The sequence below is a fragment of the Sceloporus undulatus genome, chromosome 5 (assembly GCF_019175285.1).
Source record: "Sceloporus undulatus isolate JIND9_A2432 ecotype Alabama chromosome 5, SceUnd_v1.1, whole genome shotgun sequence".
Classification (NCBI taxonomy): domain Eukaryota; kingdom Metazoa; phylum Chordata; class Lepidosauria; order Squamata; family Phrynosomatidae; genus Sceloporus; species Sceloporus undulatus.
In genome coordinates this window covers 29640295-29667004 of record NC_056526.1, presented here as the reverse complement: position 1 = coordinate 29667004, position 26710 = coordinate 29640295, and the positions used below count along the sequence as shown (strand labels likewise).

The 26710-nt window shown below is 38.2% G+C and overlaps 1 protein-coding gene across 9 annotated transcripts in view; it reads right to left on the bottom strand.

Annotated features, from left to right (window-relative positions):
* RFX4 (regulatory factor X4) overlaps positions 1 to 26710 on the bottom strand; it is a 105331-nt gene that overhangs the window by 2944 nt on the left and 75677 nt on the right. For 5 of the 9 annotated variants that reach the window (XM_042470784.1, XM_042470793.1, XM_042470786.1 and 2 more), the window contains 7 exons: positions 24237 to 24381; positions 20273 to 20367; positions 17332 to 17449; positions 14919 to 15038; positions 11756 to 11917; positions 7232 to 7394; positions 4775 to 4913 (listed from right to left, as the gene is read on the bottom strand). In XM_042470784.1, the coding sequence (XP_042326718.1) occupies positions 4775 to 4913; positions 7232 to 7394; positions 11756 to 11917; positions 14919 to 15038; positions 17332 to 17449; positions 20273 to 20367; positions 24237 to 24381 (942 nt within the window). The remainder of the gene's footprint in view (positions 1 to 4774; positions 4914 to 7231; positions 7395 to 11755; positions 11918 to 14918; positions 15039 to 17331; positions 17450 to 20272; positions 20368 to 24236; positions 24382 to 26710) is intronic. The other 4 variants (XM_042470787.1, XM_042470785.1, XM_042470791.1 and 1 more) reach the window with 4 other exon arrangements.

Sequence of the window (26710 nt, the reverse complement as noted above, 5' to 3'; positions counted from 1 at the left end):
TCTTGGCCTGGTGTTCAACATCTTTATAAAAGCTTGGATGATAGACTAGGGGTGATGTGTATCTGATTTGGAAGGAGTGACTAATACCTCAGAAGAAGAAAAAAATCAGGGTTCAAATAGTCTCAATAGATTGGAAAACTATGCCAAAACTAACCAACGCATTTCAACAGGTAAAAATATAAGATTCTCTATTTAGGCAGGAAAAATCAGATACACAAATATGGGCGATACCTAGCTTGAGAGCACTGTATCTGAAAAGAATATGGGGTTTAAGAATACCACAAAATATTCATAAGTTAACAGCATGATGCAGGAGCAAAAAAGTGAACACAACTCAAAGTTGTATCAGAAGAACTAATATTCACATCAAGGAAAGTATCATTCTAGTTTGCTTTGTTCAGGCATCACTTGCAATATTCTAGCTAGTTCTGGGAACCACAGAACAGTTCAAGAAGGTTATTGACAAACCTGTGAAAGATGGTTCAGGAAGATGATTAGGTTTAGCCTAGAAAAGAGAAAATATGATAGCCATCCTCAAATATTTGAAAGGCTGTCACGTGAAAGATGGGGCAAGCTGTTCTGCTGTTCTAGAAAGGAGCATCCAAACCACTAGATACAGATTACAACAAAGAAGATTCTGACCTAACGTTAGGAAGAACATCCAGATGGTAAGAGCTTTCAACTATGAAATAGATGACCTCAGAAGGTTGTTGATTCTCATTTGTTGAATTTTTTTTACAGAAAAATTAAATAGCCCTTTGTCAGGGATGCTTTAGGTGTGGATTTCTGCACTGGCATGGGATTTGGTTCTTCCAGCTCTACAGCTCTATAATTCTAAGATCCTGTTTCCCACTGTAGTCAACTAGATATTCCAGCAGGCCCACACTCACAGCATGAAAACGTTTGCTCACTGATGTTTCGCTCAAGCAATTTAGATATTCAGTAGTACACTGCCTATGAACATATACTGTAAATTCCATTCAACTATGCTAATTTATTTCTTTCTGTTCACATTCTGACTAACTGCTATTGATAGGTCTTCTCCTAACTTTTGTCACCTGAAGGGATTTCCTCACATTGCTTAAAGGTGGAGCTGGCCCAGCTACCAAACCTATGAAGATATAGGCTAGTCATGGGCCCTCTTTCTTTCTTCTCATGGGTAGTGCCAATTGGCAAACAGACTTCCTAAAGCACAGCAGCAGAGTGCCAGTCTGCCTTTCCACTTTTCATTAAGATTCCAATGCAAGCATGCCTGACCAGAAAAGAAGGCCTAATAAATGACTGCAAAAACAAGAGGGACAGGGATACAGTGTGTTGCTTCTCTGTGTGGCCAAATACCCCTAGATGCAGCTGTGTTTATGAATGTGTCATGAATATAAAAAAGAATAATTGCTCCAAAATAATACAGACCCCCAAATATCTAGTATTTTTACAATAAAATCTGTGATGGCTGAATCCCCAGCATGGAAAGATTTGTAATGGTAGGTCAGCTAATTGCAAATGAGTCAGTGACTTCTTTTTCCTTCCAGTGAAGAGACCATTGAGAGACAATATTTTTAAAGTCCGCCTTGGCCCCTGCCTGACTATTAATTCAACCAATGAAGCATCTATTCAGCCTTGTTGGAGTGTCCAAAGCTTCGCCATCTGCGCGGATGCCTGCCCAAGCTGCCTGAATCACCTTTCACACTTTGCATCCGGTTTAATGAAGAGTGCTTAAGCACGCTGATTTCAAAACAGTGGGGCCTAGTGATCTTTGCCAGATATAAAGGCGACATTTGTTGGAGAGCCCTTGACAGGAAATTACCATTTTCTGGGTCAACTCACTTGCCACTACCACCACGCCATTGAAACTTGACAAGAAACACTAACTCCTTTAAGTTGAGGTGACTTTAAGCTGATTATTGTTAAGGCCCTTTCTCCCACCCCATACACACCAAAATTAAAATTAGCTCTGGTTTTTTTTCTGTTATTATTTTAGAAAATACTATTTTAAGTATCTCCTCCACCCAATGAAGTTTGAGTTCCCTGAGAGTCTGCAGAAGAATAATCTCTTTCTTCTTGTTCTTCAGCTTGTTGGCTGATTATGCAAAGAGGTGAAAGGTGTCTCTGTTCAAACAGCAAAATATTTTCCTTATGAATGCAGCTCTAACTTTATGCTGGTTTTATTTGCACTTGCTGCACTATAGGCCTCTCTAACGTACTTGAAAATATACTCATAAAATTCTCACTTTCATTGAGCTGTTAACATGTTTGTTCTGTTTTTAGGGGAAGAAAGTGCGAATGAGCTATTCTGGAAACTCCTCTAAAAGTAAAATTTATTCAGTAAAGATTTTAAAGCTACTACTAGACATATATAAATATTTATTCTTTATTTCTAATGTTTCTCTTTTACTCATTTAATATAATTTGGGACCACTAAAAATTATTTTAAGTACCTCTCAAAACTCTAAACAGGGCTACAACCCAGATCTATTAAAATCACAGGAAATTAGTCTGATGGCTTCAGTGTGATGTTGGGGTTATGCTGATCAGTATGATCAACAGGTTTACCTGGGTGTTGGCACATTAGTCTCCCCCCCATCTTATCCCTATAAGCAAATGTATAAGTGGTTTTTACCTTCAGTGCCACCAGAACACACCCCCCCCAAAAAAAATCAGGTGCTAGAGGATTGCTACCTTCTTCTTGACAAGAAAGAATGGGCAGGCAGACACAACAAAAATGTAACAGGTTAAGCTTTTCTCACTACTTACACTGGAACCAAGATATTTTTACCAGTTAAATTTCTGTCTGTAAGGTTGCTACTAAAAGCCCACAAGCAAAAAGGTGGCAATTCTAGTGTGTGTGGCAGGGTTACATCTGATCACAGAGATCAGCAGGACCTAAAAAAAAGAGCAGCTTTCTCCAGCCTGGTACCCACCATTCCTTATTATCATGTTGCCTGGGGATGGTGGAAGTTGCAGTTAAAACACTGGGTTGTGGAAAATTCGCTCAGGGCATTTACAGAAGACAAGAAATAGAGTAAAAAAATTATTGCTAGCACCAGTCTTGCATTGAGGTGATTGGCTGTTATTGTTGTTGATAACTGCCTTCAAGTCAACCTCAACTTATGGCAACCCAATGAATGAGATATATTCAGGACACCCTAATCTCAACAGCACTGCTTAGGCCTTGGAAATTCAGAGCTGTGACTTCCTTCATTGAGTCTATCCATCTAGAATACAGTCTTCATCTTTTCCTACTGACTGCTACCTTATTAAGCATTAATGTCTTTTCTAGTGAGTCATGCTTTTCCATGATATGGCTGAACTATGGCAGCCTCAGTTTAGTAATTTTGGCTTCTAGGGAGAGTTTGGCCTTGATGTGCTCTTAGACCCTTTTACTGGTCTTTTTTTCAGTCCACGGTATCCATAGAACTCTTCTCCAGCATGACATTTTAAATGAGTTAATTTTCTTCCTGTCAGCTTTCTTAACCATCAAGCTCTTACAACCATACTTAGTGATGGGAAATACAATGGCATGGGCAATTCTAACTTTGGTTTCAGTGAGATATCTTCTCACTTTAGGATCTTGTTTAGTTCCTTCATAGCTGCCCTTCCAAGTCTTCTTTGGATTTCTTTACTGCAGTGACTGAGCTCAGGTAAGGAAAAAATTTAAACTTTAACTATAACTATTAACTATTTAAATTTCTTCATTGTCTACCTTAAAGTTATTGTAAATCATCAGTGATCATTATTTTTGTTTTCTTAATGTTCAGCAACAAACTTGCCATAGCACTTTCCTACTTGACTTTCTTCAGTAATTGGTCCAGGTCTTTGGTATGTTCTGCTAGTAGTATAATGTCACCAGCATATATTAAATTATTGATGCCCCTTCCAGTTTTCACACCTCCTTCCTCTAGATTTAATCCTACTTTGTGCATGATATTTTTGGTATACAAGATGAAACAATAGGGTGATAGAATACAGCCCTTTCCAATTGGAAACCACCCTGATTCTCTGTATTCTAACAATAGCCTCTTATCCTAAGTACTGTTTACACACCAGGACAGTCAAATGTTGTAGCACACCCATTTCTTTCAGAGCAATCCATGGGTTTTCATGATCTCTACAATCAAAGACTTTGCTGTAGTCTATAAAGCACAAGATGATTTTCTTTTTGAATTCTTTGGTGCACTCCATCATCCAATGTATGCTTGCAATGTGATCTGTAGTGCCTCTTCCTTTCCTGAACTCATTTTGCCCATCTGGCATTTCTCACTCCATATATGGTAGAAGTCTTTGCTGTAGAACTTTGCTTGCATGGGAAATTGATGCAATGTTCCTGTGTTTACAGCAACATTTTTTGTCTCCATTTTGGGGATAGGATTACATATTGAACATTTCTAATCTGTAGGCCATTGTTTTGTTTTCCATATCATACTTATATACTTATCATACTTAGATAAGATATGATAGTAATCTGTGTTCAGTGTGAGAAATATCATTGCCACATTCTATTCATTTTTTAAAGTAGTCTTCATAGGGACTACTCAGAGTCCAAGGTACACAACTGTGCTGCCTTCCTTTGCTTTGTAAATAGGCAAATTTTCTTGTCATCAATCCTGTAAAGCTGTTTTCTGATTCAATCTCAAACTAAAACTTGCCTGATTCAGTCTTAGAGTATTATTAACTGTTCACAGCTAGACATGGTTCACATATATGTGTAATACTGAAAGGAGAAAGTTTTATTTAATCTCCTGAGCTACAGGATCAACATGCAAGAAAAAGAACTGACCTGTGAAGAGCTTCTGTGATAAGCTGAGTAATGAAGTGGTGCAGAAATAGTGCTGTCATGTGGTAAAGATGGGTACTGGCTTTGTATTGGGTGTGGGTGCTGGTTTCCATAGCTACTATAGTTATAGCTCCCCGTATATCTAAAAAAATATAGAAGATATTTAGCAGTCATACGAAACCAAACCAAAAAAACACACAATTATTCACTGACCATTTGGCTAAGATGCATGCATTGGATTTCTTCTACTGAGGAGTGTACATGTTATATCACACATACTGCCTCCAAAAGCTGTTTCTGTGTCCCAGAAAAACACACTGCCAAATTTGGCCAGCAATCCAGAAAAGTGCCATTTACAGCCAGGATTTTGCTTGTTTTAAATAGTGATTTGCTGCTGAAATTCAAGGGTAAACCAGGAAACCACATTAAAAAAAACTGTTTTCGATGATTTAAATGGCTTATAGGGGTTTGCCCCCACATCTCATTTAAATTAACAGTGGTAAAAGTGCAGCCTGTAGAACCATTGAAAAAGGCCTCCCCTGGGCTTAAAATGTGGCACAGTCTGGGGGTATTTGGGGCAAACAACATATGATTGTTTTCAAAGGTTGCATCACAGGTGTGGCCCTCCAAGGTCCCCCAGGGATTCTATGCAGATGTAAGGCAAGAAACATGCTCAAGATAAATAAGAGTTTTCACACATACTGTTTGCTGCCAAATTGTGATTGTTGGGAATGCTACCTTCAGTAAGTACCAGGGGAGCAAAATTGGCCCCTGGACTCACTGAAGATGCCTACCTATATTTTGAAGCATCTCTTTTGCCCTCTTTCCCCTCAACCTTCTTGCAGCTGTCAAGTGAACCTCTCCATGACATGACTATAATCTGGAATAAAACTCATCAGGCCTTTCCAATGACATTTGTGTTTCTTTAAGACACCCAAATGGCAGCTATCAGCGGACCATCCATATTCCACCTACCAGGAAAGTCCCATGTGCCTATCACTGGTTCCATAAGGGCAATATTTAGGGAAAGGATACTAAACGTGATAGGCCTTTGGTGTAAAATGCATGGAACATGACTCCATGATTTCTATTATAAAGCCTGGAAAACTTTGTGGTGTACCATCCTATTGCATTGAATCCATCCAATATAATCTGATTTAGGAAGCTAAGCATGGTCAGGACCTGGATAGCGCCTGGATGTAGCATCTCCAGGTAGGGCTAGGAAAGAATCTTGCCTGAAACCCTAGAGAACAATGGTTAGTCAGAGGGTCTTTCTGCACAGGCCAAAAGGCCTGTATTTCACGTGACTCATGTCATCCTGTTTTGATAACACAAGATCCTGGGGTAAACAGCCCTTAACAAGGGTTAATCTGACCCTCACTTGGCAAAACCCAACTGTTTCGATGCCCCACATGCTCCTTACCTTCCCCATGCATTTCCACTAGCGAGCAGAGCCCTATTCCTGCACCTGCCACAGAAAGTGGGTTCCTGGGTGCACCCACATGGCCAGGCACCCCGTTTTTGTGTCAGGCAATATGACAGGGATCCGCTCTTTAGTAGAGATTGATGGGGAAAGTAAGGATCACATGCTGGTAGTGGGTCCCCAGGCCGGCATGGGGATGGGCTTGTAAATACCTGCCTGCCCCCACGCCAGCATGGGGATTGACCCAGCTTAACACCAGGGCCAGGAAAGCACAGGCCAAGCCCATGCTTTCCTGGCCTGTCTGCTCAGGACCAAAGTTGACAATACTAGACTACATGGACCAATGGTCTGAATCAGTATAAGGCAGCCTCTTATGTTTCTGTGTTGGGGGATTGTGCTCTTTGGTCAGATCCATCTCTTCTATTTTGGTACTCAAAATGACATATAATGCTATAGTCCTGTGCATTAAGCCCAGTTCATAACAGTGGACTGCATAGGATTGCATTGGACTGATCTGTACATTTTGCTGAGATGGCAACTTCTAATGTACCTTGTACATGCCCCACAGAATTCCCCTGTTCAAAGATCTGTTCCAATATTTTATTTGGAAAGCACTTATAGTCTCTAAGACCTGTGCAAATACAGACAGACAGAAGACAAATCCCTTTCTACAGACTTATAATTTAATCTTTCACAATACAAAATTTCTGAATTTTTCAAAACTCTGTGAAACAAGAGTTTTGCAAAACGTACAGTCCATACATTAAATTATGCTATGTCCATATGCCTTATTGGCTACTATCAGCTATTTGGCAAAATATTCTACATTTGGCAATTCTAATATTTTGTTTTGCTTTTTAAGCTCAGGGAATTCTATGCTTCTAGACAATCCACATTTGTACCTATTATACCAGGAAACCAATCTTGGATGTCAGGCACCTCTGTTTTTGTTAGTCAGCAATAATAAAAGATACAGTATCTGTAACAATGGCAACAATAATGAATGCAGTAAATGAGCAAGATAGTGAGTGACCTACCCATGTTCTTCTCTGTGGGGATAAACCGGTATCCTGTGTGCAACAGATGAAGGAGGTACATGAGGATTTCTCATACAAGGAAGTTGTTGAGCGTTTTCAGCAGGTGACCCAGCAGCTGTGGTTACAGTGTATGTGAGAGACCATGTGTAAGACTGCATGGCCCCTGTGTACAATGGAAAGATCCTGTTAGCTTTGAAATGTTTTGTGAATCTCCACCTTCACTAAAATGCAGAGAGGCAGCAGGGACGTAGCTAGGATTTTAGGAAGGGGGGGGGGTCCAGACTAAGTGCCACCATTATAATGGGGCTTGAGTGCGGCGGTGCAGCAGCACACATCATTCATTTTTCTAATGGAAGGGGGGGGTCCGGACCCCCAGATCCCCCCCCGGCTACATCCCTGGAGGCAGCCTGCCTGCACATGTTTTGGCGGTGGTGCAGGAATGCCACCTCCATTCCTGACTGTCAAGTAAACCTGGCCCCAGACACTTTTCTGCCTGAGTTTAAGGACAAATTGATGCCCATTCAGCTCCCATCCCACTTACAAAAGCCAAACAGACTTGTAGATAAAAGTTATTTATAACATCAGTAGGCAAAGAAATAGCTTCCTTCCTCACACCTAAATCAGCAGATTTGGCCAGGAACAGCCAGGGCTTTGGCGTCCTCTGTCCCCCAGCATCTGCTGCTTAAAGCAGCCACTACATTCTGTCTAACAGTAGTGCCTCTTCCAAAGGATCTGCTCTTAAAAGTTCATAGACTTGTTGTCATTAATTAATAGACAGGGATGGTGAGGAGTTTCTACCTTGCGTTTCTGAATTTAGCTGCCTAATGCGGCTTACAATGGCAATTCCAATAAAATACAATATAATGACTATCAAAATACACTGATAAGCTAGTAAATGCAGTTCCTGAATTAGGAAGCCCTTCACACCGAACAGTTATAGTTCTATGATTGAACAAACAAACAAACAAACAAACTTTATCTGCCATGGTTCCATCCTATGGAATTTTGGGGTTTGGTGAGGTGCTAGAGCTCTTTGGCTGTGAATTCTAAATACCCATCCCTAAACTGCAAATCCCAGGATACCATAGGATGAAATCATGCCATTAATGTGGAATCGTAACATTATACTTGGATAGTGTGAAAGGGCTGCTGATAAAAATGGCAGTCAACTCAATTAAAAGCAGGGGTCAGTCTCAGGAAATCAAAATGAGTGTGGCAGGCTTATAACATCTTTGCTTACTGGCAAAAAGCAATGAAGGAGCTACATAGACTTCTACAGAGTTCCAGAGTTTGGGTGCAGTCCCTGACACTTACACTAGGTACACTGCGGCTGAACTTTTCAAATCTGCATCAGCCTGAAGCTACTGGTTAAACTGTCAGATCACTGGTATTTTTTAAAAAAATAATGAACTACCACTGCAATGCCATCGTCAAGAGAGTTTGGCTAGTGCTTGGGAGATCTAAGATCTAAGTCTTCTTTAAGCAGTGAAACTCACTGAATGACTGTCTCAGCCCAACTTATCTCACAGGGTTGTTTTGAGGAGGAGAGCCATTTATGGCACCATGAGCTCACTGATAGAAAAACAACAGGTGTAAGTGTGACTAGCAAACAAATAAAACTGATAGACAAGATATATAATGGAAGATGTGTTCAAAATAGAAATCTGTTTATTAACGGTGATAATCTTTCTATTCATCAGCACACTGGGAATCATGAAATTAAACAGTGATTTGTCAGTACATGTTTCCTAACCATTTTTATTTGGGGATGAATCTCATCAATTCTAGCAGCACTTTCTGCAAGTGTGCTTTTACAGCTCGCCTTGTAATGTACATCTATCATGCTTCCTATCTACTAACAAGGATGCAACCTATAAGCAGGCAGCAAAATTATCAGTTATCCATTGGTAAAGTTTTATGGCTCCTGTAAATGAGCCCTGATGCTTCAAAGCACAACCATGCTAGCAAATAAGTAATCAGGTCCCTTTAGACAGCATGGAGAAAGACAACCATATAGCCATCGCTATTGTTACAGTATTGGTGTAATCATTAATAGAACCTTTGTGATTTAAAAAAAGAATTAAGGGCTAATTTTCACTTTTGAGAACACAGTGTTTTAACAAAAAGGATTTAAAGAAAAATGTGGCTAGGTCTTGCCAGATGTTTTATTGCAGAGCAATTCATAGATAGCGCACTTCTATAGAGTGTGCTGTTATGTAAAACTCAATTATTTAACTACTTTTTTGTTTTTTTACTACTAAGATCTATAGACATTGTAATTTGGAAAGCTCAAGAGTTAATGTATATAGTTAAATATTGCTGACAAGAGGCAGTGTTTGAAGAAAAGTTAAAACAAGGGAACAGTAAGCAGGAGTTGAATCTGTTGCATCTCAGTGTTATACAGAGGTACTGCAAGTTTAAAATTTACCTAGAATAATATTAATAATGATAATATTACACCATTCTGGGATCCCATAATATAGTGCAAAATTGTTAGTTCCAACTAGAGCTGATCCATTCAATCAGTTAAACATATGTGTTGACTTACAAGCTTTCCATTGGTTTAGTAGGTCTACTCTAGTTGGCACTAACAATTGGATTTAGCTCATAATTCTCTCAAGTGTTCAGAATACTTCTGATATATTCTTGCAACACATGAAGTCTGGTTGAGCTGAGGCAGATCATTGGTCCATTTCACTTAATACTGTCTTAACAATGGCTCTTCAAATTATTTGGCTCAAGGGCAGGTGGGAAAGAAATGTATTGTGCTGCAATCCATTGAATGGTGTGCATGCGCCGTGCCACCGCAAGCATGAGCTCCAACCTAATGGATGGGGCTCGAGCTTACGTGGTATTTGCCTTATGCGGGGGTGGTGGTTTCGGAACGGATCCTCATGTAAGGCCAAGGCTCCACTGTATTCAGATTACATGTTAACTGCAATTTTACATAATTTACACTTCCTGAACCAGCATAGGAACTGAAATTATGTTCTGGTACATGCACTTTTCTGAATTTTATAATTCTCCTGCAGAAAAGGGGCACAAAAATTTGTACCGTATATACTTGGCTATAAGTCAAGAAATTTATGCCCCAAAATGGACACCAAAATTGTGAGTTAACCTATATATGGGGCAATATGGTAATACTGCTTAAAAAGTTCCTAAAAGACATGCCCATCCTTCCTTCATAGCCAGAGATCTTTAAACAGCATGCTCTCTCCTCTATATATGTCTGTGTCGGTGTCTTTGTGTCTGTGTGTTATCCCTCAGCCTTCCCTCACAGCCAGAGCTAACAAACAGTTGCTGAGGCAAGGAAGAGAAAGAAAGAGGGAGAGTTTGCCTCTCTGAGTCCCCGTGCACTCTCTCTCTCTCTTTCTGTGTGTGTGTGTCTTATCCCTTAGTCTTCTTTCATAGCCAGAGCTAACAAACAACTGGTGAGGCAAGGGGGAGAGAGAGTATGCCGAGGCTTGTATCTTGTTTTGCAAGCCATAGGCCTTGGAAATCCTGGGGGTAAAGGAAAGAGAGAGAGTAGATGGGTTTGTACCCATTGTGCAAGCCATGATCCTTGGAAATGTGTATGCAGAGGTTTGTTTCCCCATTTTCCATGCCGAGACTGTGACCATTGAGAGAGGTCCAGAGAGGGAGAAGGAGGGAGACAAGTGGTGCTTTGTTTCCCTCTTTAGATCTTTTGTAACATGTCCCAGTGTTTGACTCTTGACTTATGCATCGGTCATATCAAAATCCATGATTTTGGCCCCCAAAATTGCCCTCGATTTATACATGAGGTCGACTTTTACCTGAATATATATGGTATATTGGAAGAAAAGGTGCATACAAGTATGACTATTAGAGAAAATAACCACAAAATGCATTATATTATGGAAATTGCTTGCAAAAAGGTCCAAACCAGATTCAGCTGTGTACAGATATGCAGGTAGAGAGACATGTGCACATGAAAACATGTACAGATTTTGTGCAATTTTTTTAAAAATCACAAACTGAAACAGAAAATGGACAAAACAGTTGAAAGAACAACAAATTGAAAGAGACCAAAACTATACAGAACGTCAGGCATTCTAACAAGTGTGTCTGACAATATGGCATGTTTCCTGCTGCTGCATTTCATTGCTCTTTCTGTGCATTATTTTGAAATGAAAAAACAAAAGAAAAGAAAACCCCTCCAGCCACATTGTACAACTAAGTAACTAAGGTATGCAGGGGTAGAAAAAAATATTTGTATTGATTCATTTTCAGGTTGGAAAACAGGTTTTCCAAAATCCAGATTAATAGGCTAGTGAGAATTTTGCAGTTTTCTCCTGCTATTTGAAAATTTTGCAATGTTGAGGAGGAGTTATTCTGCAGAGAAAAGCATGTAAAACATAGGGCTTTATTTTATTTTAATTTTTTTGCATTCTTCTGATCAGAAAATAGGTTTTCTGTGCAGAAAGCAATCCCGTCCAGTTTTAGACGGATAGTATTCTTTAAGAAGTGTGTAAACAACCAGTCACCCTTAACTTTACCAACCTGTTGTAGCTGCAATGCCAACATACTCTGGGGACTGATTGCTTACAGGTGAGGGTGCAGGTGGCACATCCCCAGAGGTGGCAGATTTAGCTGGAGAGAAAGGCACTGGGAAGGGACTTGGAGGAACAGGTTCTGCCAATGTTATCTCTTCACGTACTTCTACTGAAAAAAACAGAAAAGGAGGGAAATGCTAAAATAATATGATAGGATTCCCTTCCCCAAGCTTGTTCTATTGCATTCCCTTCCTTAACATGGCACACAATTTCAATAGCAATGTCTAAATTACTAAACTTTTTTCTTCATAGAGAAAAGGAGAGATGAATTTGTTTCAGGGTCTCTCACCCTAGAAATCTGTGAATTAATGAATGATACATCCTTTGAGCATGTGCAAAGTGCCTCACCACGCAGTAAGCACAGTCTGTATGTCCACATACACTGAGAAATATGAACTTACACAACATCAAATAGAATGCATGTGTGTATGTGTATGTGTGTGTGTGTATGTAGACAACTGGGTTTTAACTTTCAAGCACTCAAAAACACCTTTGTTGTGCCTGTCCAATAGCTATTCCAATAGCAACAATATTACTTATCATCATCCTGTAACTCACAGTAACCTTTGGAATGATCTATTGCCCTAGTTCTCTACTTGATGAATTTAAATATGAAAACTACCTGTTGATACAATGTTCACAATCAATATTGTAGTATTTCTGTCTTGTTTTTCTTGTTCACTTATTTTTTGTGTTTTTGTAGTTTCAGTTGTTCTGTTGTTTTCATTCAACAAAATGTAATCATAATTTTGTATGCTTTAGGGAGCATACAACTCCCTTGTTGCGACAGTTCCATTGGCTACTAGTCCGTTTCCAGGCACAATTCAAAGTGCTGGTTTTGACCTATAAAACCCTATATGGCTTGGGTCCAGGTTATCTGAAGGACCTTATCTCCCTGTATGAGCCCGCTATAGTCTTGAGATCATCTGGCGAGGCCTTTCTCTCTGTCCCACCACCTTCTCAGGCATGTTTGGTGGGAACAAGAGAGAGGGCCTTCTCAGTGGCTGCTCCCAAGCTTTGGAACTCTCTCCCTAGAGAGGCCAGGATGGCGCCATCCCTTTTGTCCTTCCAGTGCCAGGTAAAGATGTTTTTGCGCAGTCAGGCCTTTTAAGATGATAAGGACTGGGTTTTAAATGTTGTGCAATATAAATTTTAAAGTTTGTATTTTTAACATGTTACATTGTAATTTATAACTGTTTAAACTCTTAAAATCGTTGAATTGTTTTTAAAAATTTTATGTTTAAATATTTTAATGTTGTTGTACTGTTTTTTAAATTGTATTGTTTTATATTTGTTGTTCGCTGCTTTGAGTCCTTATATTGGGAGAAAGGCAGGATATAAGATAATAATAATAATAATAATAATAATAATAATAATAATAATAATAATTTTAATAAAGTTTTTTAAAAAACAACAACCATGTACCCAGACAGTGCACAGTTTAACAGATTAATCTGAGACAGCACCATGGGGACTCCTTCCCTGCCTTATAGACAATGACAGTATGGAAGAAAAAACTAACTGTCTAACTGGAATTCTGTATGTTCTGAGCAAGGTTCTGCCAATATTTTTACTCACTGCCATCACAAAATAGATGTAAAATACAGAGACATAGCTGTGTTAGGAATATTAGTATGCCAAGGGATCTTGTAGCACCTTTGAGACTGAGTGGAATAAGTTGTGGCATAATGCTACAACTTCTTTTGCTCCGTTAGTCTCAAAGACGCTACAAGATCCCTTTGCATATACTGTATATGAAATAATAATAGCTCCCTGCAAGTGCTCATGTGCACAGATTTGCTCACCAATCTTAGGTTATGATTTATACAGAAGAAGTTCTACAAAGAAAGTGCATATCTCTGTAAGCTTTCAATATATGAAGTTGCCTTATGCTGCAGGAGAACCTTGGTTCATGCCCAGCTTAGTACTGCCAACTTCACCCTTCCACAACTAAATGCCTTCGCACTGTGCTAGACTACAGTTACCATTACTGCCAGCCAGTTCAGTTACTTAGGTCTGATGGAGCTTAAGCCCAGCACATCAGAAGGGTACTGAGCCTGACATCAGATATAGACTGAGGACCAAATATTTAAATAAACGAATAAGCAAATGTGCTGGCCCATTCATGTATTAATATTAGTAGGCCTGCATTTGGCCTAAGCTAGTGTATAGATGGCAAACTAATATCATCATGTAAAGATACACATACAAAGTACATTCAGTATATTATTTACAATTTTTTACAATATAAATTATTTACAATAATTTTAACTTGATAATATCCAAGTTTAATTTGGTTCTTGCCTTGTTTAATACATATAAAATTAGGCCTCTAAAGGGCAATAGGGGGGAAATCTGTTTCAAAATAGATAATTCTTTAGTGGGAAAGTTGGGTTGAAAAGTAAACCCAAAGCTTGGAATTGTTACTTTTTTGAACAAAAACTGTCAGAAAACCAACTTACCATAGCTATTGATCCAAAAAATTAGCTTTCTTAGTCTCTTGGTATAGTTCATGCTATTTGGACTTAAATCTAACTTGTACTCCCTACTAGAGTTGACCCATCAAATAAATGGCAAATGGATAAATTAGTATCTGCAGACATTACCTTGATTCAATGAGTCTATCTATACTCTAGCTGGCCCTGTTAACTGGATTTAAGCTTTAAAACAGGAAGCCTCTGCCTTTCAATACCCCATTATCTGACCACTCACTTTTTTGATAGTACTTGCTTATTAAGGACAAGTTGCATTAATCAGATAAGGAATTCACTTTTCTGTCATGAATGTGCTGCTTGTATAGCATGCTGGGGGGGGGAATGCAACAAGCCAACTGAGAGCCTTTGCAAGCCACACCAAGCAACTTCAGGCAAGCCACCATAATTCCCTTGTGTTCTCTACATGGGTCCTGCTTTTCGACCAACTCTGGTTTCTGACAGTGCTGCAGTCCCTAATCCATCAGCTAAGTGGGGAATTCCTGTATTCTTAAAATCTGAACCCAGTACCTCAATAGTTTCAGGCATGGCCACCTTCTGCTACATTTTCCCCAAGCTAGTAGTGGGCATGCAGGTGTAAGTGACCATTTATAAAATAACTACAAGCAAGCATATTACCTGTTCCCCCTTCTCCTTTCATTGCCCGCATCAGTTCATTAGCTCTCTCTTGACAATGGAGGGATTCTAATAGGTACAATACGTAGTCATCAAACATCAGGTGAATAAGGTGAAAAGATCCTAAAGATAAAATATTGCAAAAAATAAATAAATAAAGCAATTAATAAAATTGTGTTTTTCTTCAATCCTATTGGCTCTATGGAGATTATCACACTAGCCTCTTTCTTGCTTCTTTCCCGCTGCAAAAATAAAAGGGCAAAATACTGATTGAGGAGCAGCCACCACTGCACTTTTTTCCTTTGTGCAACAGGGCTGCTGCCCCCATTGTGCTCACTTCTTGTCCTCTCCCTTAACCCTGCTCTCCCTCTCTTATGTTTTACCCAGCATGCCTTTCAGTATTTTTTTCCAGTTTTTTTGCATGATTCCGGGATGGGACAGGGATGGGGCAGCTATGGGAGGGAAGTGACATCATGCAATCAGCATCACCAATGCCACTTCCCTCTGAACGAAATTGCAGTTTAAAAAACGTGTGTGATAATCCCCCAAGAAGTCTTGCTAATGCTCACTGTATCATAAGTTAAATGCTGAAAGAACCCCTACTGTCCCATGGTCCTAAGGTTTTTTAGATCCTAAAACACTGTGATTCTGTGACTGACCTAAGGGATTAAGCCCCACTGCAATCATGGAGATTTATATTCCAAGAGACCTAACTGGAGTCAAACTAGAGGTAGTAGGATATTGTTTTGTTTTTGTAGCAGGATTTATATAGCTAGAATTAATTTCTGGCCCATTATGTCTTGGTCTCTGGGCTGCAGTCCACAAGAAAATTGTCCTAATGAGAATGACCTTTACAGCAATTTTTCTATACAGGAAATTTCAGGCAAGAGTTAATGGCCATGTTTTTCAGGCTGATTAAATTGGTTGGTCACTGAAACCTTCTGCTGTATATCAGCTGACAAAGATCTGAGGCAAATGAAAAGAGGTGATGTTATTTGGTTTCCATCAGAAGATGGATTTCTGCTTTAGGATTGTATTTTGCTATGACTAGTTTTAAATCAGGTTAAGTATAACAAAGTTTTTTTACTTTTACCTCCCTACATTTATATGCAGGGAAAATACACAATGTCAAAGTCCAGAAGCAGTCCTACCATTGAGCAAAGTGATATGATAGTGGGGGCACAAAAAATAGCTAAACTGTCAAGTTACTTCTAGGGAAATTCTATACACAATTAATTAAAAGCTAAAAATCCTTTCTTATTTTCTTGTCATTGTGTTTAGGATTCTTACATCCTTGGCTTATTCCACGGCTTGAAAAATTTACTTTTTTGGACAAGAACAGATAGAATTCCTCCATCAGCCAGTTCCACAGGCATTGCAATTCAAAAAGTATTTTAAATCTCTGTTATTAATATTACAGTACATGGGTAACCACTGAAATTTAACCCCTCATATCCAGTACTTTCCAACATATTTTGCTATCTGAGGTAGCGTCTAAATGGACCCTACCTGGTTAGCAATGCTGCTAACACCATAAAACATCTTGTGCACCAATCTCCTGTCATGCTGCCACCTAAAGTAGGTTACTTTTCCTTGCAAGGCTAGTCCTCCTGTACCACCTCTACCTGAGCAACACGACAGATGCCTCTCTCTCTCTCTCTCTCTCTCTCTCTCATTATATATATATAAATAGGTACTAGAACTATTATTTATGACACTATACTATAATAATAATAATAATAAATGCTTTATTTTTATACCGCCCTTCCAAAGATCAGGGCGGTTAACAACATAATAAAAACAGTGCAACATACAAATTATACATTACAGATTAAAAACAGATACAACAAAACAGACTAAAAGCCCCATTAGCCAGTCCTCTTGCCATAAAAGAGGAAGGGAGGCCTACTGGACTTTAATCGGGGAATGTAGCCTGAAATAGAAGGGTTTACTACTCGTGCAAAGTCCTATTGCAACATACAAAATTTGCATGCACACTTATGAGTCTGTTCACATTACACATTGATAGCACTATGATTCTATTTTAACTGCTGTGGTTCCATCTTATGGAATCCTTGGATTTTCAGTTCAGAATTCTTACCCAAAGCAAGCTCTAGTGCCTCATCAGACTACAAATTCCAGGATTCAATAAGATGCAGCCACAGCAGTAAAAATAGAATTGTGGTGCTATAACTGTGTAATGCAAAAAGAGTCATAGATAAGAATTCTCCAGTACAACTCACCGTCCTCTGATTACCTTCATGAGGCTTAAGAATGCAAGATTTTTACAAGAACTGTGAGTGCTATGTAGTGTGAACATCTAATATACCAAGGCAATAAGCCTATTTACTATTAAACCAGTTTCTCTTATGTAGCTAAGTTGTTCTTGCCATAACAAGATATAAAATGAAAGTACCAAAGCTGGGGGCACTGTGCAGAGTCATATCCCGAATAACTCTTGTGCCAAAACAGGACCACATCAAGAGGAATTGTTGAGCTACTTTCTTCAAAGAGCCTTGTCTCTTAGCAGCTACCTGTCAAGAAAAAGAACAGATGTGATGCAGATGCATCTTCATTGTATATTGTCTTCTTTGTTAGAAAATTAAGTCCAATTATAACTGCATATGAATTGTATATTTATAGTAAGATGTTGCGTGTCTACAAGTCTGCCTCCTGGTCTTGAACTGTGTTACTTGTTTTGGGTTGGAAGTGGGAAGAAGGTTGTATGTTGCAGGGACCTGTAGTTCTTGTTGGAAGAGAACTCCACAATGTTCCTGCCTTCCTGGAACTGCACAGAAGAGTAATACCTCCTTTTTCTGCCTTAGTGAGTAATCAGTGCCTCTGTTAACATCAACAATCATTACACCAATCCCCATGCTCATCTCATTGCAAGCCAAAACAAGTACATATCACATTGTGGAAATGGGAAATGGCTATGCTTCTCGAGTTTGGAAAGAAAGAGTAAAAAAACAATGGGCTAAATTCAACATTACTCTTACCCAGAGTAGGCCCATTGAAATCAGTGGGACTTAAATTAATTGTGTCTAATAGTTATCTAATAGTTATCTGCCGATTCCAAGATCCCCCACAGATACCAAAATCCATTGATGTTCAAGTCCTGTTACGTACAATAGTGTAGTAAAATGATGTCCCTTATATAAAATGGCAAAACCAAGGTTTGCTTTTTGGAAAAAAAATTTTTTTGGAGGGGGGATATTTTCACACTGTGGGTGGTTGAATCTGGATGCAAAATCTATGCATATGGAGGGCTGACTGTAAGTCAAATTCATTTCAACATATCTGCTCTGGGTAGGATGAATGTTAGATATCCGTTATGTCTGTGTATTTGTATACATTCCAGCTATTTGGTGCAAATTATACTTGTGCAATAGCTAAAATTCAGCTCTTGATATCTAACTATTTCATCGTATCTATTCACACTGTAGCCTAAAATGGCACACTCCCACACACCATTTTTTGGCATTCAGTACAAGGCACTCTATAACACAGAGAGCAGTGATAGAGGCAGTAGCCATTTCCCTGTGAAATCCTTGCCAACTCCCCCATTTATGGCTGACTAAACTGGAAGCAGCATTCTAGCGTGCAAGGCTAGAAGAAAGCTGAAGCCCAGAGGAATTCATTCAAGGGAAGAAGGCACCACGTCATAAACTTCAGAATTTGAATGAAGCAGATTATTAGCTTGTTTAACAACCATGGCCACATTAACAATGGAACAACTGGAGCTTGTTGCAAGAGCCACTGCCTAAACAAGGATCTTCCAGCATGTCATTTCTGTGCAGACTGACCAGCACATTTCCCCCAAAGTCATTTTAATCTTATTTTCCAGACAGTCTTCAAATTGTTTTTAAGTTGCACATACCACAGAAAACTAATTAACTAATTAAACTAATTATATTCCCACTGGGACAGGAGAGAAACACTATCATCCACTGAAATCTCACTGAAAGAAACAAGAGTTTACTGTGATAAACTTGGAAATGCCTAAATCCAATTGCTAGTCCAAATGAGAACAGTCTCATTGAATTAATGTTTGAATGGCAAATCACAACATTTACACAACAGTCCAATGAGTCAGTGGGTCACCTCTAGTTAGGACTTGCAATTGGATTTAGGTCTTAACAGTATCACTCCCAGAAGTCTCCAACTGAGCCGACTGAGGGATTCTGAGAGTTCTAATTTAAAAAGCAACAACGAACAAACCTTGTGCAAGCCCTACATCTGAATATGACTCTGTTGTGCTGGATTGAGTCCCATGGAAGAACATCAGGAGCTTATCTCATGAAAATCTCATACTGAGTCAGCCATTGGTTCACCAGTTCCTTATAGTCTCTTCTGAGTCATACAGAAGGAAACAGAACAGCCTGACTCTTGCAAAGAAAAGCTATTAGGGATACAATTTATTTTATTTGATCTGGACTTGGTGTATTCCTTTTCTTTGCTGTGATAAGTCTAAAGGAAATAATGGAGGTAACGTGAAAATCCTAAATTCGTTACTTTATCTTAACATCATTTTTATTAATTTTTTTTAAATTAAATAAAACTAAGACTCTAGTTAATATGTTAGTAATACTTCAGAGTTTCACTGTTTGCACTTATATCCTTCAGTGTTGTTCTTCGCACATGCATGCATACATGTGCACACACAGTTGTCAGTTCTGTTTAAGCACAGGCTAAATTTTCACCTTGCACTCTAAAACAATTCAAAATCGCAAGTTACATTTGCACTTTCCTGTATTTATTACCAACTAATCATTCAGATCTAATCTCTCAGGTCCTAAAATCAAGGAAAAGATAAATATTAAAACAAGTGGTGAAAACAAATACAAGTTCAGACATAGGTTGGATAATTTGGAGTGGACCGCAAAACACTTTAAACAACTGAAGAATACTTTGCAGCAAATGGCTTCTTTTACTGCAAACTGTTTCTACAGCTATTCAAGAAACTGCAGTTTCTGTGCATAACTGATTTCTCCATTTCCTAAAATATAGGTCCTAATTTTAATATTTTTTGTAGAATTTTATTAATTGTCTTTTCCTCAATAAAATTATGTTACCAGTAAATGATGAGTAAATAGAGCTAATTCTACTCGTCCTCTTCAGGTAACAGAACTAGACTATCTTCAAACAAATGTATTCTTAGGCAAGATATACTCAGAGGTGGGTTTTCCAGTTCCTTTGAAATATGTAGCCTACAGCATATGGTATTGACTGGCAGTCTTCCATTCAAGCATTAACTAAGACTGACCCTGCTTATAGAAATTAAGTGCAGGACTCACTTTGAGTTTTTCTAACATTAACCAATACACCAACAACATCCTAGATCTACTTTTACTAACCTTTACAACGCATCTGTCCACCATGGAATCCAGCCACTCTACATATGACTCAATGGGTGATTGCTCCTCCAGAAGATGATCAAACTCCTGATATACTGGCAAAATAAAGCACCATTGATTTAAATAATTATTGACTGTTGTCTCTTGTTGAAAGTTTCTTTTAAGAAAATCACAAGCCAGTTAATAACTTTGCATATGCCGCTTAACTATATAAAAACATGCTGTTTTTAATTACTAGAGAAGCCAAAACTATCTGCTGTGCTTCATTTTTGGCTTCCTTTATGTAAGCCTCACTGATACTAATGGCTTGTAAATACTTAACAAAATTCAAAGACCACCAAAATTTGGTTATAGTTTTCAGCAGTGCCTATTTGTAACTAAGTCATGGTTAGACGAGTCTCCCTTATTTGGAATTCCAAAATCCAAAATACTTCAAAAACCAAAACTTTTTTCTCAGGTGGCTCAGATAGCGATACCTTTGCCTTCTGATGTTTCCATGTGCACAGATTTTGTTTCATGCATAAAACAATTAAAAGGTATTGTATAAAATTACCTTCAGGGCATGTATATAAGATGTACATGAAACATAAATAAATTTTGTGTTTAGATGTGGGTTCCCTCTCCAAGATATCTTATTATGGTGTGTAAGTACAGGTATTGCAAAATCCGACAAAATCTGAAATTGAAAACACTTCTGTTCCCAAGCATTTCAGATAAGGGAGACCCAACCTGTACTATGATCACTCTTCTGAGCGCTAATGCTATACTCTGACCCTTTTGACAAAAAAGGCCATGCATGAAATTGATTTAGAAATGCATAAAGATTCCATTTAATCCCAGAATGTGCCAAAGTTGTTGATGGTTTCTTCCCATCAGGAAATACTTTAGAGCAGCACAAGTATATGCCATAATTGCTGCTAGAATCATTTATTTGTAATAACTAAAAGGCAAATTATTTCCTATAAAAACGTACTTTACCATCAGGTTTAATTACCTCAGAGCAGTTTCTAGTTATCATTTCTATAACTGGAATGTCTTTCAGATATTCAACAGGCAACTAAAATAAATAGTATTTATTGTATTACTTGCTTAAAACATTTTGGGCACTTTTTGCAAATGTTCAAGGTAGCTCCAACAAATAAGAAGTACAGTAATACAAAAAATGTACAATAATAAGAAATTATGAAGGCTGGAGTCCTAAATATTCCTACGAAGGCAGTAAATTCCCCTGGATAAACTGGAAGTTACTTCCAACTAAATACTGTATGTACAGAATTGCATCTGTAAGGCTGCAGTTCTGTACACACTTAGTAAGAGTATGTACTACTATAAATGGGGCTTATATATGGTTGGATTTGTTTTATAAAAAATTTAAATTCACTAACTAACCACAATATTATCCAATTACACATGGTAACAAAAATGTTTTGTACATCTTGTAAAGCAAAGAGGGGAGATAATATTCTGGCCAGCCAGATTAAAAGTGCAGGTTTGGTTTAGTTTATGTGTTGGGTTTCCTATGTGACTGATGCTTCTTCCTTTTCTGTTTTATTAGTGTCTACTAAATCACAATTTGCCTTTTTGTTTTTTTCTGAAGTGCAAACTTTGTAAAAAATCTAATTGGTTTAAGTGCTATAATGTAAGCACTTTTGGACCACATTTTTAACATGGCTAATATTTATTTTTATAGCCTAACAATAAAACACAGTAATTAAAATATGGGAAATGGCAAACTAGCATATGTCACATGCTGGCAAACCATCATTTGTGCTGGTTAGAGAAATTTAGCCCTTCGCCAAGTAGGAGTAGGAAATATCTGGTAAAGTTGAAGGCAGTATGAAAAGAGGAAGACCACATTTCACGTGGATTGATTCAAGCAAGAAAACCACAGTCCTGAGTTTGCAAGATCAGAGGAGCATTATTACTAACAGCATGCCTTGGAAGTCTCTCATTCATAGGGCCACTATAACTGGAAGCTGACTTTTCAGCTATTACCAAATGTAATATTTTAAATTATATTTTGTTTGATAAAGTCGGCTGCCTTTGACCACTGTCTTCTTGTTGTTTTCCTTCTAACCACTAATAATGACAACAAATGCATACCCTTACAAAAATGACATTTTTGCAATAATGAGTAGATGTTGCTCACTATCAAAACAAAATTTGCATATTGTCTTTAAAGCATTTAAAAGTAACAACAGTGTTCCATATTGCTTAAAAGAAGGCAATAAGTAATGGCATTACTTTATCACATTATACCCCAAGCTTTGGTTTTCTAATAGTAAAAGAGATGTTGGAAGTAACTTCTCAAACACGTTTTTTGAAATTAGGGGTTGGACTAACAGAAAACATAACAGCATATAAATTGTTAGTCGTTTTATCAATAATAATATGATGATGAATATAAAATGCCTTAATGACATTTTATATCACCTTCTTAAAACTAATATGGACAGTTTTAGGAGCTATTTTCTGCTCAGTATCTAAAGTTTTCTCAAGTCCTGTAATGTACAGCTGTAAAGAACATAATACCTTTCCCAAACTCAAATATGGGATGTTCCCCAATTCAACATCTGACAATCTCAGTAGTTTGTAATCAATAAATAATCTTTCCACCCTCTTGTCTGAATATGGACGTTGTCTGATCTGCATAATTTTATTAAGATACACAACCAAATATGCACCCCACCCTTACACATTATGATGCTACTTGGTTATTTGTCTTCAAACTGGCTTTGATTTATGGTGACCCTATGAATGAGAGACCTCCAAGAGCCCTGGTCATAAAACAGCCTTGCTCAGATCTTGCAAACTCAGGGCTGTGACTTCCTTCATTGAATCAATCTGTCAGTAGTGTGATTTTAACTCATTTTCAGAGCACAATAGTAGTGGGCCCATAACAAAAACGTTTGCTGTTAAGGCAGTACAAGACGCATCTATCACCTCAGTGATGAGCTCTGCCTAAGGAATGATGTGGAGGATGTTTTACACTAAAGAAATAAGTTGCAGCTTATCTTTTTACACCATGTAATTGTTTATAATTATATCAACAATTATACACACACACACACACACACACACACACACTTATAATAGGGTATATTTATAAATATTTATATCCTGTCTTTGAGAGATTTAAGTGCAGTGTACCGATAAAACAACAAATTAAAACAGTTCCAGATTAAAACAATAAAATATCTTAAGCAAACACATTAAATATGCCAACAGGGTAAAAACAGCTTAAAAGCAACAATAATTAAAAACCAAATTTATGTAAAGGTTTTGACTTCATGGCGGAAAGACTCCAGTACTGGCACAACTCATACTTCCAAAGAGCAGACATTCTTCAATTAGGGTGCAGCAGTGAGAAGGCCATCTCCTGTTTCCTCTTCTATAGACCCACCAGTGGGACACAGAGGAGGAGTGCTTTATTAGAATTAATGTGGCATATTTATAATGCCTTCAGAAAAGATAGGAACACTAAAAGCATTTCAGGTTGCAATGCTATATGCATTTCCTTTCCCTGAGTAGAATTTGCATTGGAGTGAGTGTGGAGGATATCACATTATTATACACTTGCTTGTGAATGCTTCCATTTCAATCTTTTTCTCTGCAAATATGAAGGGAGTAGGAAGAAATTCTGAGTGGGCAAAGCAAGAAGGGAAGGAGTTAAACAGCAGTTCTTTCTCCACAAATTATGCCAATAGGAGCAATTTTGCAATTTTAATCCGTGGATTAGGATGTAGAAAAAGCCACATTAATGTCAGAGCAATCACATTAATTAGCCATGGAACTCTGCATTTGCCATAAGTGTTGCTTGGACTACAATTCAAACAGTCTATAGACAGCATGACCAGGAACTATGCTGGGAAGGGGATTCTGTGGTCCACAAAGCAAATTTTCCAAAATACAGCATGAGAGGCCAGAGTTGCCTCTTTTAGAAGTGAGAGCTTTACATTCTTACATTGCATTATAAGTTTCCTGTGCTCCTCTCTGGAGTCTTCCATGGTGTATAGCGTCTGTTTGGTGATGCTGTTAAGGTCCACGTTCCTCCAGTCTTCCAACATTTGGAACGTAATGTCAGCACTGTGGATCACAGTTCTTGATGCCTATAATCCAGTCCAAACAATTCATTAGTTTATGGTTTATTAACTTAAAAATAGACTTTATCCCTTTATACGCTTTCTTATTGAGGCCTGCTAAGTTGATTTTCCCTTTGGTCTATTTTGGAAAAGCCGCAGGTCACAACAGGCATCTCTGAATTTAATTCAGCTCATTGGTTACAGATTCTGATTGGAGGGCTTAATCTGCCAGTTCTCTCCCTGTACTTGCTCGACTGTGTTTTTTTATTTAAGAAAAAAAGTGTTTTTCTTTTTCCACATGTGGAACAAGAAACACATCTCAAGACACTATAAAGATGTTTTCAATTGGTAGAAAAGTCTGGCATATTTTGGTCATGTGTCTTGTTAAGGCCTTCATCAGTGCACTATATAACATTATAAACCAATAGCTCATAAATACAGTACATAAGATCACACTGCATAACATCATCATTACATGCCTAATTGCTTAGTGGCTCTACTTACCTACAGTCTATAGGTATTATACAAATGTAAGAATAATTTTATAATGGAAGAGTTTTTTTAATATGTTGGAAGGAGAATTTACAAAATATAACATACCTTCAGTTTTTACTCACATGTTTTCATTTGTCCAGTGAATGGTTTCAGAATTCCTGGTTCAGAAATTTCTGCAGTTTGATTTTAAGTAGGTATGTACAGGCTATAGGCAATGTACAAATGTAATGATGTTATACAAGGTGATATTATGTATTTATAAGTTGGTGTTTCATGATTCTGTACAGCCTGAACAAAGCCTTAGGAGTACACATATGCCGAAATACATTGGGTTTTTCCTACCAATAAACAACCATCTTTTGAGCATCTTGTTTCTTTTGTGGATTCCACTGAATGCTCCCCAGCTTTTTAATGTTTTTTTCTTTATCCACACTAATAGTTCAGAGTTTTAATCTTCACCTCTTGAATCAGGAAGAGTGAAATGGATGACTCAGATAACAGATTCTGGTTACCATTATTATAATTTGATGGCTTCCATGTCAATAGGGTATTAGTCTAAACTTTAGAAGAGCTATTCTAAGTGCTGATGCCTATCCCTCATACAGGTCCAAAACCCTGGATAGCTCCTTCACACTGCAGGCCAAATCCACAGCAGATTCAATGTTCCAGTGACAGGGAAGACACTAGCTTTCATAGGATATCATAAAAAGGCAGCAAATGGTTAGATTTTATTCCTGTATTTTTACTTCCCTAGAGAACTGTTTATGACATCTTCTGCATTAGTTTAGAAACTAACCTTATTGGGGTTGTGTACAAGATACTATGACTATCATTTGGGGCAGGGTAGGGGGGGGGATGCCATCTGCTGTTCCCCTTCAGGCAGAAAAAATATTTTGGGCTGGCTCTACTAGTTTCATCTTTGCATGCCAGGAGGTTTATTCTTTCAGCCACACCAAAGGCTAATCCATATTGTTGGTTCTGAAATGGAAAAAAAATCTCCCACTTTGAATTTATCACTTCATGCTAAGTTGCACCTGAACTCATGAAACCTATGCATGAAACCAAGACACTTTTAAGTTGTACATGGGTACAGCAGCAAAAAAAAAGTGTCAATGAGTCTCTGTTCTGGACCTTGTGAAACAATAATTACTGCCAGCTTTAAGAAGTTTTACTGCATGAGGCAAAGGATAAGATGGCACCCTACCCATCCCAAACTCTAGTCTATATCCATTACGCTATTATGGCACCATGATTCCACTTTAACAGCCATGGATGTGTCCTATGGAATCCTAGAGTTTGTGGTTTGGTGAGGCACTAGAGCTGTCTGGCTGAAAATTTTAAATGCCCCCTCTGTAAACTGCAAATCCCAGGATTCCATAGATGGAACCAAGGCAATTAAAATGGGATCATAGCACAGTAATTATGCAGTGGAAAGGCACTCTAAACCGAACCAGACTGGGAGCTGAATTTTACTTCAACATCACTGATGGACAGAATAATATTCTCTATCACACCCGGGCATAGCAAAGGTATGCATGACAGGACAGTAGACACAGACAGCTCTATATTTCAACAGAGAGGAAGGGCTTGGATAGGTAACCACTGCTGTCCTTGCAAATCTGCTAATTTTTTGAGGGATTAGCAGTGAGACATGATCCTCGATATCCTTAAAAGCCAAAGGGAGCCTATCTATACATTTTAAAACTGTGCACGTACTTTCCTAAAATCAGTATGGGATGAGATGATCTGATTCAAGGGGGAAAGCCTTCTGTATGTATTTCCTTAATATGGAGTAGAAAAAGAGCAAAGGAAGAGAAAGTTAGGCACAAAGGGCAGTTGTTACCGCTGTTTCTCTATTAGT